Raw genomic sequence first — 17209 nt, forward strand, 5'->3', positions numbered from 1 at the left:
ATGTGTACTACAAAACTCGATTCTAAACTGACAAACAAGAGAAAAACATCATAAGATGTAACATAATAACATATTGTATCTACTACATAATACATTTATTATACGTATAAAAAGAAATATGTATTACCAGCCACTGGAAATGTTTCACAAGTAAAAAAAGCGAACGCGTATGGCAATAAACAAACTGGCTTCAATTAGTTGCATAGACAGAACATACTCCCATGAATTTTGAAGCAAGTGAGGAACGACGGAGGACAGAAAAAAATGACGAATTCACTAGAAGTTGCAGCAGTAGAGTGAATTAATCAAAGATTTCCCTTCACTCTAAGATTACGACATGACACATTCAAAATTTACTGTGAAGACAGTATGATAACTGATAAAATGGACCGATGCAATCTGAATAACAAAGCTGAGCAAGTTACTTTCAATTCAGGCGTCGTTGTACCCAACACAACTAATGTGCAAAACAATGGAATGAAAAGGAGAAATATAGGGACCGGGAAGATGATGTAAAAACCACATGGCAACAGAAGTCTGTGCACATTGTCGCAGTGGTAATGTGGGACACTGGCGATATACATAAGCTAACTCTGAAAGGCCTACACAACCTAAAACTATGTTCTTCGTTCTGTTGACAACAGCAGAAGGCACTTATGCTACACGCCCAAAGCGCTTTCAACTGGCAATGTCTTGTTAACATGGAACGATGCAAAGCTGAACACTGGCACCAAGACTGCGTTCAAGTGGGGTGGGTCGGTTCTAAGTCGGAAGAAGGCAACAGGACCATGCCTAGTAAAGCGACGTGATGCTCCAACCTCCTTCAGGACAGAGAAAGTTTAATTTCTGTAATTAAAAATGAACATCGTATGGGTAGCAGTTGCTATAAAAAGCGAATAACCAAAAATATCCTGTACGGAAATGATGATTATTAACACTGAAGAGCCAAAGAAACTGGTACACATGCCCAATATCGTGTAATGCCCCCGCGATCAGGCAGAAGTGCCGCAACACGTGGTATGGACTCGACTAACGTCTGAAGCAGTGCTGGGGGGAATGAACACCATGAATCCTGCAGAGTTGTCCATAAATCGGTAATAGTATGAGGGGGTGGAATCTCTTCTGAACAGCACGTTGCAAGGCATCCCAGATATGCTCAATAATGTTCATGTCAGGGGAGTTTGGTGGCCAGCGGAGGTGTTTAAACTCAGAAGAGTGTTCCTGAAGCCATTCTGTAGCTATTCTGGACGCGTACGGTGTCGCATTGTCCTGCTGCAATTACCCAAGTCCGTTGGAATGCAGAATAGACATGAATGGATGCAGGTGATCAGACAGGATGCGTACGTACGTGTCACCTGTCAGAGTCGTATCTAGACGTATCGGGCGTACTATATCACTCCAACTGCACACGCCCCACACCATTGCACAGCCCCCGTCAGTTTGAACAGTCCCCTGTTGACATGCAGGGTTGTCTCCGTACCAGTACACGTCCATCTGCTTGATACAATTTGAAACGAGACTCGTCCGACCAGGCAACATGTTTCTATTCATCAACAGTCCAACGTCGGTGTTAACGGGCCCAGGGGAAGCGTAAGGCTTTGTGTCGTGCTATCATCAAGGGTACACGATACGGTCTTCGGCACGGAAGCCCATATCGATGATGGTTCGTTGAATGTTTCGCACGCTGACACTTGTAGATGGCCCTGCATTGAAATATGCAGCAATTTGCGGAAGGGTTGCACTTGTCACGTTGAACGATTCTCTTCAGTCGTCGTTGGTCCCGTTCTTGCAGGATCTTTTTCCGACCGCAGCGATGTCGGAGATCTGATGTTCTACCATTTCTGATATTCACGGTACATTCGTGAAATGGTCGCACGGGAAAATCTCCACTTCATCGCTACCTGGGAGGTGCTGTGTCCCATCACTCGAGCGCCGACTATAACACCACGTTCAAACTCACTTAAATTTTGATAACCTGTCATTGTAGCAGGAGTAACCGATATAACAGCTGCGCCAGACACTTGTTGTCTTATATAGGCGTTGCCGATCGCAGCACCCTATTCTGCCTGTTTGGATATTTCTGGATTTGAATATGCATGCCTATACCAGTTTCTATGGCGCTTCAGTGTATGAATACAACGAAAAACCAGTCTAAAGTTCCAAATTTTACTTCCTTTTTTCACTCGATGACTAATTTCGGGCCGAGACCCATTTTCTCATCATCGTAACGTACTCAAATATAGTATTTCCGAAGATGTGAAAACCACATCAAAAATGTGCAACTGGATGTTAAGCATACCTTAAATTCCGTAGCGAACTTCAGACCCGACCATTTCCTTTCAACAATTTCTTCATAGAAAACAAAATCTAGCTATATTTTACTAGGCATAAAGCCAGTTTTCACTAGTATGGATTCGGGCGATTTCTTGCAGTGATTTCGAAAGATAGTAGTAGGTCATAACGCACACAAATAAGGTAACAGCGGACGATTTTGATATCCAAACGTATCGGAAATATCTGGCGAGAACAGAAAGCAGTCAGCTCGATGCGCCTATTTGTGCTTCCTGCGCTTGCTGTCGAGTTATGTTGGCTCACCTGAATGTGGGAACGTTCGAAACTTCACGCGACGACTTTTCCTGTTGTGCTTATGACAACACAACGAAGGCATTCCACTGGCACAAGCATGTCTTACTGGAAACGGAAGCAGTGGTAGATGTGTATAAAACTTAAGACTTTCACAACTTTAGAGCGATTCCCAGCAGCAAATACCCTAATTAGCATTCTGTCTTATTATGGAAACATTATCGTCATCTCCGAACCCCTCTCCCCTTTTACACAGTAAGTACAAAATATGAGTGTTTAGTAACATAAAAAAACGTAACAGAATAAAACTAACTTTCACATAATCTATTTTATGCATTATACTGCCTTTGGAACAACTCCTCATTACTTTCACGGTAGCAATAAATAACAAACTCCCGCATGACTAACCGGTCGTTAGGTAAGCGTAACGTTGTTGGCATACTTATCGCTGCAGAAATTTCATGACTCATACCCGTATCTTGCTCAGAGATACACGTACCCAAGTTTCTCAGCAGAAAAGCAAATCTTCCCAGTAATTGAATAGACATTAGAAAACAAATCCCACCATCAATTTCTATCGCGCAGCATCACACATTTAGGATTTTTCCTTCCGTACTTCTTATCTGGTAATCAACTAACTGTCTTTCCATGCTGCAAACAAGCGGATCCATAGAAACTGAAAAAAAAAATCACAAACGAAAGCTCTTATTTCTAGAGCGCACATGTTTCCGGTCAGTTTTTATACGGATGTGTTATGCCCTCTTGCACAGAACTGAAGCGTTACACTGTGTTTAGAACCTTAGCTGCACCTCGCTCCTGTCAACGGCATTTGTACAACTGGGTACAGAAATAAAGAAAACTACCATATGGCACAAATATACTGCACAACGCCGCGCGTAAAAACTGGATTCTTCCGGGGCTCACACCTCGGATTCTATTTGTGGTAGGTAGGGTCAAGCGTTTCGCACAGCGTTTGCACTGGGGACCATTTGTAAACCCGACAGAAGGCTCGTCTTACTGTAACTATCCTACAGTACAGCGTCAAAGTTTGAATATTACACACTTCACCCAGCTCAGGCAAATGGACCGAATCGGTTGATTCTTTCTGCATGAGAGGTTGTCTATGGTCCGCCTTAAGCGGCTTATGGAGAGACCATTTAGTTCCTGAGAAAACCCGAGAAAAAGGTTTCTTACAATTGTTTCTCTGTCAGCAGCGGATATCTAAGTAACCAACAGCAGCAAATTGCTCAAATTTTAGCCGCACATTCTCTAGGCATTTATCTAGAAGTACCATCTTTCCGTTTTCAAAAATCTTGATTCGTTATCGAGAAACACGCCAAAAACATGGTGTTCGGACACTAAAACCGAGCCGCGGATCCCAAGTCAGCTATGCAAGGCAAACGATTGTGATTTTTATGATATATTCCTAAAATCTCGATCTCGCACAGCCTTGAAAATTACCTTGATATCTTTTCCTGTATTAGAGACACAAATGTTCAAAGTTACCCTACTTCTACACGTAAAATATGCACGTAAAATATGATGGGAGTCGAAAACGTAGCTTACAAAGTGACGTAGCATGAACAAATGTGCTGTAAATTGTCTCTGTTATCATCAGAAGCGTTCTGGGAACCACATGTTGTAGTACTGGAGCACATGCAAAATTGTCATGCACGTGAAATCTGTTCTGAGGTGTAAAATTAGTTTTGAGTTATTTCAATTCCCACAAGTAAACTATCAAAATTTTACTGAGTCATAAAATACTTTTCATATGAGCCTCATGCCCTGCTGTAGCAGGGAAAAGAAGGGAAGCAGCGGAAAAGTGCTCGTATCGCAGCTGAGAAAATGGCGAATATTTCTCCTGTTTAAAAGGGTCATGAGTGAAAAGTGGGGTAGCGGCTCCCTCTCTCTACCTTCGTCAACACCTTTAAAATTTTTCGCAAACATTTTGGCATGCGAACATATTCGCGCTTTTTCATTCTGAGAGAGAAGAAGACAGTGGCAGAGAAAACAGACAGGAAAGTAATAAATATATACTGAGAGAGAGTAGACAGTGGTTGTGATAGAGAAAGAGCGAAGCAGACAATTGCAGTGTGAGAGAAAGAGAGCGACCCAGTGGTAGCGGAATACAGTTGACAGTGACAGAACAGTGCTAGGAAAAAAGTAAAGGAGACAGTGCCCCTGAGGAGGAAGGTTGAATGGTTGATTTGGGAGAAGGGACCGAACAGCGAGGTCATCGGTCGCATCGGATTAGGGATGAATAAGGAAGGAAGTCGGCCGTGCCCTTTTCAAAGGAACCATCCCGGTGAGGTGATGTAGGGAAATCCGGAAAACCTAAATCAGGGGGGCCGGACGCGGGTTTGAACCGTCGCCCCCTCCCCCCAGGGTACGAGTCCTGTGTACTAACCACTGCGCCACCTCACTCGGTAAAGGGAAGGTGAAAATGGAAGTTGGTGAGAGGCTGTGATAATGAGAGGCGAAGTCTGTGACAATGACGACGAGGAAGAGGAAGATAGTAAGAAGAGACAGCAGCAGTGGGAAGGTATGAATGAGAGAGTAGCAGTAAGAACTAGAGCGAAACGTATACAGTGGTAGGACACAGTAGTAGTAGGACAGAACGAAGGAGTCTGTGGCTGTGACACAGGAAACAATGACAAAGAGACACAGAAAGCTAATGGCAATGAGTTGGACTGAATGTGTGGGTGAGAAAGAGCTACTGGTAGCGGATAGGTATGAGCGACTTAGAGAGATGGACTAGTGGTTTGAGCGAGTTACAGGTAGGGGAATTTGTGGTAGTGAGAGATGAGTAAACATGTGATTCTTGAGTTTCTCCCGGCGCATTTGATAATCAAAATATCCACGGGTGTACTGCCGGTCTACAGTGTCCAACGGGCACAATATTTCGGCGATCATACATGTCGCCATCATCAGGTGAACTGACGGACTGAGCTCCTGTGAACGCGCCGGCACGGAGATCCGTACGCTATGGCTGCTCAGGAGGAACTGGGTTCGGTCGCGGCGGCGGCCGATTAAAATACCCTCCGCCCGCGGCGCGCTCACTCCGCCGTCCGCGACCCGCGCAACGGTCGCGCGGTGGAACAGATGTGTGTTGACAGAGCCATCACACCGACGTCACCTCAGACGCCGTGAGCTCAGTCCGTCACTTCACCTGATGATGGCGACATGTCGAAATATTGTGCCCGTTGGACACTGGAAACCGGCAGTACACCCGTGGATATTTTGATTATGAGTAAACATGTTAATGACAGTGCGAATATGTTCGCATGCCATAATGTTTGCGAAAAATTCTAAAGTGCTTAGAAACGTAGAATGGGGCAGCTGAGCTGGCCGGGGTGGCCAAGCGGTTCTAGGCGCTACAGTCTGTAACCGCGCGACCGCTACGGTCGCAGGTTCGAATTCTGCTTCGGGTATGGATGTGCGTGATGTCCTTAGGTTAGTTAGGTTTAAGTAGTTCTAAGTTCTAGGGGACTGATGACCTCAGCAGTTAAGTCCCATAGCGTTCAGAGCCATTTGAACCATTTTTGAGGCAGCTGATATCCACTTTTCAGTCAGAGTTTTCTAAACAGTAACATTTTGACATTTTTTATGCTCCGATGGGAGCATTTCTACGCTAGTGACGTGCCATATATGAAGTGACGCACTTGTCTTGAGGTACGAGAGGTTAAAAAAATGGTTCAAATGGCTCTGAGCAATATGGGACTTAACATCTATGGTCATCAGTCCCCTATAACTTAGAACTACTTAAACCTAACTAACCTAAGGGCATCACACACATCCAAGTCCGAGGCAGGATTCGAACCTGCGACCGAAGCAGTCGCGCGGTTCCGGACGTACGAGAGGAATATTTTTTTAAACAATAGTTTTGTTTTCATAAAACATTTTGTGAATATAATATATTTTAAAGTGGTCGTTAAGCAATTTATGTTGTTACTTCTGTCACTTCAAAACGGCATCAATTTGTACAGGGTTTTCAAAATGTCGTGCACAAACTGAAGAAGCTGACTGAGTAACAATACAAAAGCTTTGGATCTCACAGTCTTGCATGTAATCCTAAGCCATAAATTCGCCAGAGATTATGTTCTGTTAACAATGTTGGACATAACAGAAGGGGTTTAGAATGGCGACCATCACGGTGAATACTGCTACATCATCTCCGTAGAAAATACTGGCCCACTCAACCAAAACCACCGGGCATCGCACGGGTATCAGGAGCTGCAAGACTGCTGGCGAAAAGTGTTTCTTCGCCGGCAGCAGACGTCACGTACAGAAGAGTTCTGATGTGGCCCCACATACACACAATATGTATACAATGGGGTGACAAAAGTCATGGGTTACCGATATGTACATACACAGATAGCGGTAGTATCGCGCACGCAAGGTACAAAAGGGCAGTTATTTGGCGGAGCTGTCATCTGTACTCCGCTGAGTCATCTGAAAAGGTTTTCGACGTGATTATACCTACACGACGAGAATTAACAGACCTTGAACGCCAAATGGTAGTTGTAGATAGACGCATGGGATATTCCATTTCGGAAATCGTTAGGGAAGTCAACATTCCGAGATGCAGTGTCAAGAGAGTGTTGTGACGACATTTCGGACATTACCTCTCGCAGCGGACAACGCAGTGGCCTTCACATGACGACCGAGAGCAGCGGCGTCCTGGTAGAGTTGTCAGCGTCCACAGACAAGCAATACTGCGTGGAATAACCGCAAAAATCAAAACGTACCCATTAGGACAGTTGGCGAAATTTGGCGTTAATGGGCTATGGCAGCAGACGACCGACGCGAGTGCCTTTGCTAACAGCACGACATGGCCTGCAGCGTCTCTTCTGGGCCCGTGACCATGTCGGTTGGACCCCAGACGACCGAAAAACAGTGGCCTGGTCAGATGATACTGGGGTGACAAAAGTCACTCCCCTGAGCTGCTTGCTCCATTGATCGTGACCGGGCCAAATATCTCACGAAATAAGCGTCAAACGAAAAAACTACAAAGAACGAAACTCGTCTAGCTTGAAGGGGGAAACCAGACGGCGTTATAGTTGGCCCGCTAGACGGCGCTGCCATAGGTCAAACGGATATCAGCTGCGTTTTTTTGAAATAGGAACCCCCATTTTTTGTTGCATATTTGTGTAGTACGTAAAGAAATATGCATGTTGTAGTTGGACGACTTTTTTCGCTTTGTGATAGATGGCGCTGTAATAGTCACAAACGTATAAGTACGTCGTATCACGTAACATTCCGCCAGTGCGGACGGTATTTGCTTCGTGATACATTACCCGTGTTAAAATGGACCGTTTACCAATTGCGGAAAAGGTCGATATCGTGTTGATGTAAGGCTATTGTGATCAAACTGCCGAACGGGCGTGTGCTATATATGATGCTCGGTATCCTGGATGACATCATCCAAGTGTCCGGACCGTTCGGCGGATAGTTACGTTATTCAAGGAAACAGGAAGTGTTGAGCCATATGTGAAACGTCAACCACGACCTGCAACAAGTGATGAGGCCCAAGTAGGTGTTTTAACTGCTGTCGCGCGAGAACTTCTTGCTGTTGAGGAATGTCGTTATATGTATTGCCAAATGCATTGAGGTTGACGGACATCATTTTGAGTATTTATTGCATTAATGTGGTATTTACAGGTAATCACGCTGTAACAGCACGCTCAGAAATGACAAGTTCACAAAGCTACCTGTATCACATTGGAACAACCGAAATAGAATGTTCAAACGTACCTACATTCTGTATTTTAATTTAAAAAACCTACCTGTTACGAACTGTTCGTCTAAAATTGTGAGCCATATGTTTGTGACTATTGCAGCGCCATCTATCACAAAGCGAAAGAAGTGGACAACTAAAACATTCATATTTCTTTACCTACTACACGAATATGTAATAAAAAATGGGGGTTCCTGTTTAAACAAACGCAATTGATACCCATTTAACCTATGGCAGCGCCATCTAGCGGGCCAACCATAGCGCCATCTGGTTTCCCCCTTCAAGCTAGACAAGTTTCGTTCTTTGTAGTTTTTTCGTTTGACGCTTATTTCGTGAGATGTTTGGCCCGGTCAGTATCAAAGGACCACCCTGAATATATACCTCTTTAGATGCAACGCCTGGAATATGTGGCGTTGAGTACATCACGTACTTGCACAGAAACGCGTGCACGTGCTCTATCTACTTGCACTTGTTGAGTAACTAAGTACATTATCTTTGCTAAACTCAAGGCCCATGAGGACTGATTATCTTGTTGATCCTAACCTTCCAAAGCTTTCACTGGCTCAGGGTTTAAAGAGCAGGAGTTCGTATTCCAATGTTGTTGTACTCCGACTCCTCTACCACCTCTTTCAGTTTGCGTGCAAACTTATGAATCACCCTATGTAGAACTTTATGAGTAATGCGTGACGGTCATCAGAGAGCTGTGTAAACACACGGCAGCCGCTGCTGTGTCTGTGAACCAGACGAGATAGACGGAGGGGGCAGTGACCAAACTGCTGGGACTCACCGGTGCGGGGGCGGCGCCGGGCTGGGAGAACATGGCGATCTTGTCGCGCACGCTGCGCTCGCTGGCGTCGTCTCGCGGCCGCCGGCCGGCGGGGGCGGCGTCCCGTGCGGGGGCGGCGTCCCGCGCGGGGGCGGCAGGCGCGGCCCACGGCTTGCTGGGCACCGGCGGCGGCTGCGGTTGTTTGCTGCAACAGACGTAAAACGGGCGCGCTCAGCACAGTCAGCCTCTAGCTGGAAAAGAGAGTCCAGAGGGTTCTTCACAGAAACTGCCGTCTTTTTGTTCTATTTCGCGTGAACTTTACAACATTTCACTGAACACACTGCCCCCATGCGATGCCGTTCGACACGGAGTTACGAGGCACGTTCAGAAAGTAAGTGTACTGTGATCATAACGGGCTGTCACTTTTTTGCTTTTTTTTTAGAGTTGGCAACACTGTGTGGTACGGGGGATCCTCTGACCAAAAGGGGCACTGCAGATGCAGATAGTTGGTAGTACGTAAACTCGCGTTGTAGTGTCCAGTTGCGTGAAAGATGTCGGTAAGTGGCTTGCAAGTGGCAGCCATGTGCTGTGATCTGCTTCATACACGCGGAAGCAATAACAACTACCGGAATTTGAAGCCATTTTGACTATTTTTCAACCGTGACTGTCTCAAAAAATATGTAAAGGTTTTTTTTTAAATTACCGTTACCAGTCACAAACTTCGGCAACTATTGTATTACTTATTTATTTAGCGACATGTTTCGAGGTAAAACTCGTCTTCAGGCAAAACGGCATTACAAAAACAACTTTAAAATAAGGCCATATAGATGTTACATAGTCTCTTCGTGAATGCTGGGGGTCATCCTGTGGAAGAAGAGAAGACATCAGTCCAGTTTCCAAAGTGACATCAGCTCTTACCAAGTTTTCTCTTCTTCCACAGGATGACCCCAGCATTCACGAAAAGACTATGTAACATATGCATGGCCTTATTTTAAAGTTGTGTTTGTAATGCCATTTAGCCTGAAGATGAGGTTTACCTCGAAACATGTCGCTAAATAAACAAGTAATACAATAGTTTCGAAGTTTGTGACAGGTAGTAGTATTTAAAAAAACCTTTACAAAACACCTATCGGAGTACCGTGCGGGGTAGCGTGTGTGTGTGTGTGTGTGTGTGTGTGTGTGTGTGTGTGTGTGTGTGTGTGTGTGTGTGTATGTATGTGTGTGTGTGTGTGTGTGTGTGTGTGTCGTCCTTAGCGTAAGTTAGATTAAGTAGTGTGTAAGCTTAGGGGCCGATGACTTCAGCAGTTTGGTCCCATAAGACCTTACCACAAATTTCTAATTTTCCTACCGGAATTTTTTCCCAAATCAGAATGTTTTGCCGTGAAAATATCATGAACAGAACGACTGTGTTTATGTGATGTAGGGAATTTAGTACGGACAGAACAATGTTCACGACGGACAGAGGAGTGGAATATCTTCGATTCTCACTGGTGTGTTGGTGCAAAAATCGAGAAAACTGTTCATGAATACCGCCGATTGATAGTGGAAGAAATTTCTCCGATGTTTCCACAACTCTCCGGAACTGCTTGTACGAGACGCTCAGAGAAACGCCGGGATACCGGAAATCGTAGGCAAGAAGGATCCCAAAACAGCTGATACAGCAACAACAAAAATCAGGGCAGTAGCGTCCGTGAGCTTCTTGGGCGACTTGGATTTGAAACTGTGGATTTTGTAGTGCGACTAGAGATGAAACGTGAGTCGCACATTACACCCCTGAGAGAAGGAGAAAGACGTCACAGTGGAGTCACACCAATTCCGCATCTACCAAAAAATTCAAAAGCTCAATTTTTGGCGAAAATGTTATGCCCTCGGTGTTTTGGGACCGAAAAGACATCGTTATGATTTAATTTTCTGATTGTGGGAGTATTGAAGAGCCATCTGTTTTAATTGTTAAAAACCATTCAAAAACCAACCGGTTTCAACAGTCTTCGCTGTCTTCTTCAAGTCTTAAACATTTTTTTAGTAAAACATAATCATTTCATGCTGACCTCATGCACAAGATATCAAATAGATAAAACTGAGTTTTATCCACTTGACATCTTGTCCATGAGGTCAGCGTAAGACGATCATGTTACAATAAAAATAATGTTTAAGACATGAAGATGACAGCTAAGACTGTTGAAACCGGTTGTATTGAATACAAAACATTTTGTGCGATCTTGGCTTCTGAATAGCTTTTAAAAGACGTCATTACGGTAGAATTTCTGCCTCAGGGAGAGACCATCAATGTACAACCGCATTCCGAGACCCTAGGAAAGCTCAAAAGCAGTATTCAGAACAAAAGAAGGGGAACACTGAACGACAGGAGAGTGCTTCCCGCACGACAAAGCTCGTCCGTAGTTTATTTGAGCCCAGATGGCAGGAGGTATTTCCAGTGCCAGTAATACAGGGTGTTTCAAAAATGACCGGTATATTTGAAACGGCAATAAAAACTAAACGAGCAGCGACAGAAATACACCGTTTGTTGCAATATGCTTGGGACAACAGTACATTTTCAGGCAGACAAACTTTCGAAATTACAGTAGTTACAATTTTCAACAACAGATGGCGCTGCGGTCTGGGAAACTCTATAGCACGATATTTTCCACATATCCACCATGCGTAGCAATAATATGGCGTAGTCTCTGAATGAAATTACCCGAAACCTTTGACAACGTGTCTGGCGGAATGGCTTCACATGCAGATGAGATGTACTGCTTCAGCTGTTCAATTGTTTCTGGATTCTGGCGGTACACCTGGACTTTCAAGTGTCCCCACAGAAAGAAGTCACAGGGGTTCATGTCTGGCGAATAGGGAGGCCAATCCACGCCGCCTCCTGTATGTTTCGGATAGCCCAAAGCAATCACACGATCATCGAAATATTCATTCAGGAAATTAAAGACGTCGGCCGTGCGATGTGGCCGGGCACCATCTTGCATAAACCACGAGGTGTTCACAGTGTCGTCTAAGGCAATTTGTACCGCCACGAATTCACGAAGAATGTCCAGATAGCGTGATGCAGTAATCGTTTCTGATCTGAAAAATGGGCCAATGATTCCTTTGGAAGAAATGGCGGCCCAGACCAGTACTTTTTGAGGATGCAGGGACGATGGGACTGCAACATGGGGCTTTTCGGTTCCCCATATGCGCCAGTTCTGTTTATTGACGAAGCCGTCCAGGTAAAAATAAGCTTCATCAGTAAACCAAATGCTGCCCACATGCATATCGCCGTCATCAATCCTGTGCACTATATCGTTAGCGGATGTCTCTCGTGCAGCAATGGTAGCGGCGCTGAGGGGTTACCGCATTTGAATTTTGTATGGATAGAGGTGTAAACTCTGGCGCATGAGACGATACGTGGACGTTGGCGTCATTTGGACCGCAGCTGCAACACGGCGAACGGAAACCCGAGGCCGCTGTTGGATCACCTGCTGCACTAGCTGCGCGTTGCCCTCTGTGGTTGCCGTACGCGGTCGCCCTACCTTTCCAGCACGTTCATCCGTCACGTTCCCAGTCCGTTGAAATTTTTCAAACAGATCCTTTATTGTATCGCTTTTCGGTCCTTTGGTTACATTAAACTTCCGTTGAAAACTTCGTCTTGTTGCAACAACACTGTGTTCTAGGCTAGGGATTCCAACACCAGAAAAATCCTCTGTTCTAAGGAATATACCATGTTGTCTACAGCACACTTGCACGATGTGAACAGCACACGCTTACAGCAGAAAGACGACGTACAGAATGGCGCACCCACAGACTGCGTTGTCTTCTATATCTTTCACATCACTTGCAGCGCCATCTGTTGTTGAAAATTGTAACTACTGTAATTTCGAAAGTTTGTCCGCCTGAAAATGTACTGTTGTCCCAAGCATATTGCAACAAACGGTGTATTTCTATCGCTGCTCGTTTAGTTTTTATTGCCGTTTCAAATATACCGGTCATTTTTGAAACACCCTGTATATGGGCAAGGGGAGAAAAGGGGCTGGCGCAAAGTTCCTTACCACAAGAGTTTCAGCCAATGCTCTGGATTAGATAACAGACAGCCCCACAGTGAGAGTGAGGGCATCAGAAACTGATTGATGGCGACGATCGGTCCGTCGGTAGCAGACGTTAAGTCCAGCGGTTGTCTTGGTACACTTAGAAAGAAGTAGGCTGTGTGTCGGAACTCAAACTGGCTCCAAGCACTATGGGACTTAACACCTGGGGTCATCAGTCCCCTAGACTTAGAACTGTGTGTCGGAACCTTCTATCTTATTATCGTACCACACTTACGTGACACCACACAACACGTGCATCCATTACAGTCATCTACGCTCAGCACATACATCACACACAGCGCGGAAAGGGGCCAGAGAGCGCGAGAAGATAAAACCCTATGTGATTCTGCAAATGAACCCACCGCCCGGAGTTTCTCGGCCAAAAGGATAAAAAAGGTTCAAATGGCTCTGAGCACTACGGGACATAACGTCTGAGGTCATCAGTCCACTAGAACTTAGAACTACTTAAACCTAACTAACCTGGACATCACACACATCCATGCCCGAGGCAGGATTCAAACCTGCGACCGTAGCGGTCGCGCAGTTCCAGACTGTAGCGCCTAGAACCGCTCGGCCACCGCGGCCGGCTCCAAAAGGGTCATACAAATGCCCCTTTTTCCACTCAACACAGACTAGCATTTACACTATTTGATCATCTGTGTCCGGACACCCTTACGTAGTGGGCAACTAACCACTAGATGACACGAGAGTAGGACTTGCAAGTATAAAAGGAGGCGAGAAGTATTGTCAATAGAGCAACAATAACGGCAGCGTGCGTCCATCATGAGAGTCAGTGACTTCTACATCTACGTAGATACGCCGCAAGCCACCGTACGGTGCGTGGCGGAGTGTACCCTGTACGACTACTTGTCATTTCCCCTCATGTTCCGCTCACAAACAGAGCGACGGAAAAACGACTCCCTCTACGCCTCTGTATGCGGTCTAATTTCTCGTATCTTATCTGCGTGGTCGTTACGCCCAGTGTATGTTGACAGCAGTAGAATCATTCGACAGTCAGTTTCAAATGCCGATTCTCTAAATTTTCTCAATATTGTTTCTAAAAATAAAATCCAGAGATTGCCATTTCAGTCCCCGAAGCATCTTCGTAATAGATGTGTTGTTCGAATCTACCGGTAACAAATCTAGGAGCCCGCCTCTGAATTGCTTCGATGTCTTCCTTCAATTCGACCAAGACGGATCCCAAACACTAGAGCAGCAGTCAAGAATAGGTCGCACCAGCGTCCTATAAGCGGTCTCCTTTACAGGTGAAGCACTCTTTCCTAAAATTCAACCAGTTAACCGAAGCCGGCCACTTGCCTTCCCTACCACAGTTTTTACATGATCGTTCCACCTCACATCGCTTTTCAACGTTACGCCAAGATGTTTAAACGACTTGGCTGTGTCTAGGCAGGACACTAACAATATTCATGAATGAGATTTTCACTCTGCAGCGGAGTGTGCGCTGATATGACACTTCCTGGCAGATTAAAACTGTGTGCCGGACCGAGACTCGAACACGGGACCTTTGCCTTTCGCGGGCAAGTGCTCTACCAACTGAGCCACCCAAGCACGACTCACGCCCCCTCCTCACAGCTTTACTTCTGCCAGTACCTCGTCTCCTACCTTCCAAACTTCTCCTGCGAACCTTGTAGAACCAGCACTCCTGAAAGAAAGGATATTGCGGAGACATGGCAAGGTTCGCAGGATAGCTTCTGTAAAGTTTGGAAGGTAGGAGACGAGGTACTGGCAGAAGTAAAGCTGTGAGGAGGGGGCGTGAGTTGTGCTTGGGTAGCTCAGATGGTAGAGCACTTGCCAGCGAAAGGCAAAGGTCCCGAGTTCGAGTCTCGCTCCGGCACACAGTTTTAATCTGCCAGGAAGTTTCAATAACAATATTCTATCCGAACATTACACGTTTGATCTTCGCACTCATAGGCATTAAATTACATTTTTCAGCATTTAGGGCTAGCTGCCATTCATCACACCAACTCCAAATTTTGTCTAAGTCGTCTTGTATCTTCTTACAGTCACCCAACTTCGACATCTTATCGTACAGCATAGCATCATCAGCCCACCCTGTAAGCCAAATCATTTATGTATACGCCGACTAGTCGGTGGATGTAACTAAGAAACAAATCCATAAAGGAGACTTCAGCTCTTATAAAGGTGCCCAAATCGACCGTTAAAGATGTGATTATTAAGTGCAAACGCGAATGAACAGCCTCAGCTAAACTAAGGTCAGACAGACCTCTTCTACTGAGTGGTAGGGACCGTCGAGCATTGCAGAGGGTGGTCGTAAGGAATCGCATGAAATCACCGGAAGGGATCAATCGTGAGTTACACAGTGCTATCAGCAGTCCAGGTAGTACAAGTACTGTGCGTAGGGAGTTAGAGAGAAAGAAGTACAATGGGCGCGGGCAGCTCCACATTGCTGTCGCCAGCGGTAAGCGACGCTTGAGATGGTGTAAAGAGAGAGACCACTGGAAAGTGGGTAACTGGAAACGAATGATTTGGAGTGATGAACCATGCTATAGTTGGTGGCACTCCGATGGCACTATTTGGGTTTGTCGAACGGCTGGAGATCGTTACCTGCCCTCATGTGTAGTGCCAGTTGTGAAGTACAATGAAGGTATTGTTACGGTATGGGACTGCTTTTCGTGGTTATGTTGTGATCCTCTTATTGCACTTGAGAAAACGCTAAACGCTGAAGGATATGAACACAATTTACAGCATTGGGTACTCCGTACAGTAGAGGAAGAGGCCGGAGACGATGTGTCTCAGTATCAGCACGGACAACGCACTTTGTCATAGAGGCAATGGTTCGTGAACAATAAAATTTATGACATGGACTGGCCTGCTGCCCGAAGTTCCTACATGACGGGACACCCTAGGGATGAGTTAGAACGTCGACCTCGCTCCAGCCCCCAGCGTCCAACATGAGAACCTTCTCTGGTTTCGACTCTTGACGAAGGATGGGCTGCCATTCCTCCAGAGACATTCAGACACCTCACTGAAACTGGCACCAGCAGAATTCAAGCGGTCGTTTAGAAGATGGGTGGACGCTTCCGACATTGATGTCCACCAATAGGTGTGTGGATGCTTCTGACCAGATAGTGTATACACATAACAAGCATGTATTACAAGTGAGGATGCTTCGTAAATAAAAGGAAGCCAAACAGACTTCTATATACATGCCTTGACGGACTACATCTCTAAGAAGATAATAATAAGAACAATAATAATAATAAGTAATAGACAAAGGGCAAGGAAAATGGAGGTGGCTTTTCAACTAACAAAAAACCTGCATAACAAGAAATCTATTTCCATAAATGCAAAACTTTGGCACTAAAATACTGTCATTGTTTAACTGTGTTTTGGAAACAATAATAATTACAGAATGGCGAGACCAATATAGATCAATCAATCAACTTAGGTAGAAGTAATGCTAGAGTAGATTGCCTTTGCAGATGATCCGGCAATTTTGACTAGGGATATTACTACAACTGAAATTCTTAAAGAAGTTGTGGAAAAAGTAGGACTACGGAATATATGACATGTAACAAACAAGCACCAAAGTTTTTGGACGCGAAATATGGAAAAATAAAAGGGTTTCCTCAGTTTAAATACTTGGGGGAAATCATACAAGAAAACCGTCTGGAAAAAGCTGCAAACGAAGTTCGCTGTGAAAAAATGGCACCTGCATTCAGATTAACACAAAATATTTATAATAAAAAATCACTTTCTAAATTCAGTAAACTTAGGCATTACAGCACTGTAATCAAACCTGAATGTCTTTATGAATAGCCGGCCGGGGGCCGAGCGGTTCTAGCCGCTACGGTCGCAGGTTCGAATCCTGCCTCGGGCATGGATGTGTGTGATGTCCTTAGGTTAGTTAGGTTTAAGTAGTTCTAAGTTCTAGGGGACTGATGACCTCAGAAGTTAAGTCCCATAGTGCTGAGAGCCATTTGAACCATTTTTGTCTTTATGAAGCAGAAATTTTAATTTTAAACAGAAACAAGGATATTGAACAAATTTAAAAGAAAGAAAGAAAGA

General features: G+C 45.0%; 1 protein-coding gene across 1 annotated transcript in view; it reads right to left on the minus strand.

Annotated features, from left to right (window-relative positions):
• The window catches only part of LOC126484719 (uncharacterized), a 370831-nt gene that overhangs the window by 51320 nt on the left and 302302 nt on the right, over positions 1–17209 (minus strand). The window contains exon 4 of the mRNA XM_050108315.1: positions 9222–9291. Coding sequence (XP_049964272.1) covers positions 9222–9291 — 70 coding nt within the window. The remainder of the gene's footprint in view (positions 1–9221; positions 9292–17209) is intronic.

The sequence above is a fragment of the Schistocerca serialis genome, chromosome 6 (assembly GCF_023864345.2).
Source record: "Schistocerca serialis cubense isolate TAMUIC-IGC-003099 chromosome 6, iqSchSeri2.2, whole genome shotgun sequence".
In the NCBI taxonomy this organism is placed as follows: Eukaryota; Metazoa; Arthropoda; class Insecta; order Orthoptera; family Acrididae; genus Schistocerca; species Schistocerca serialis.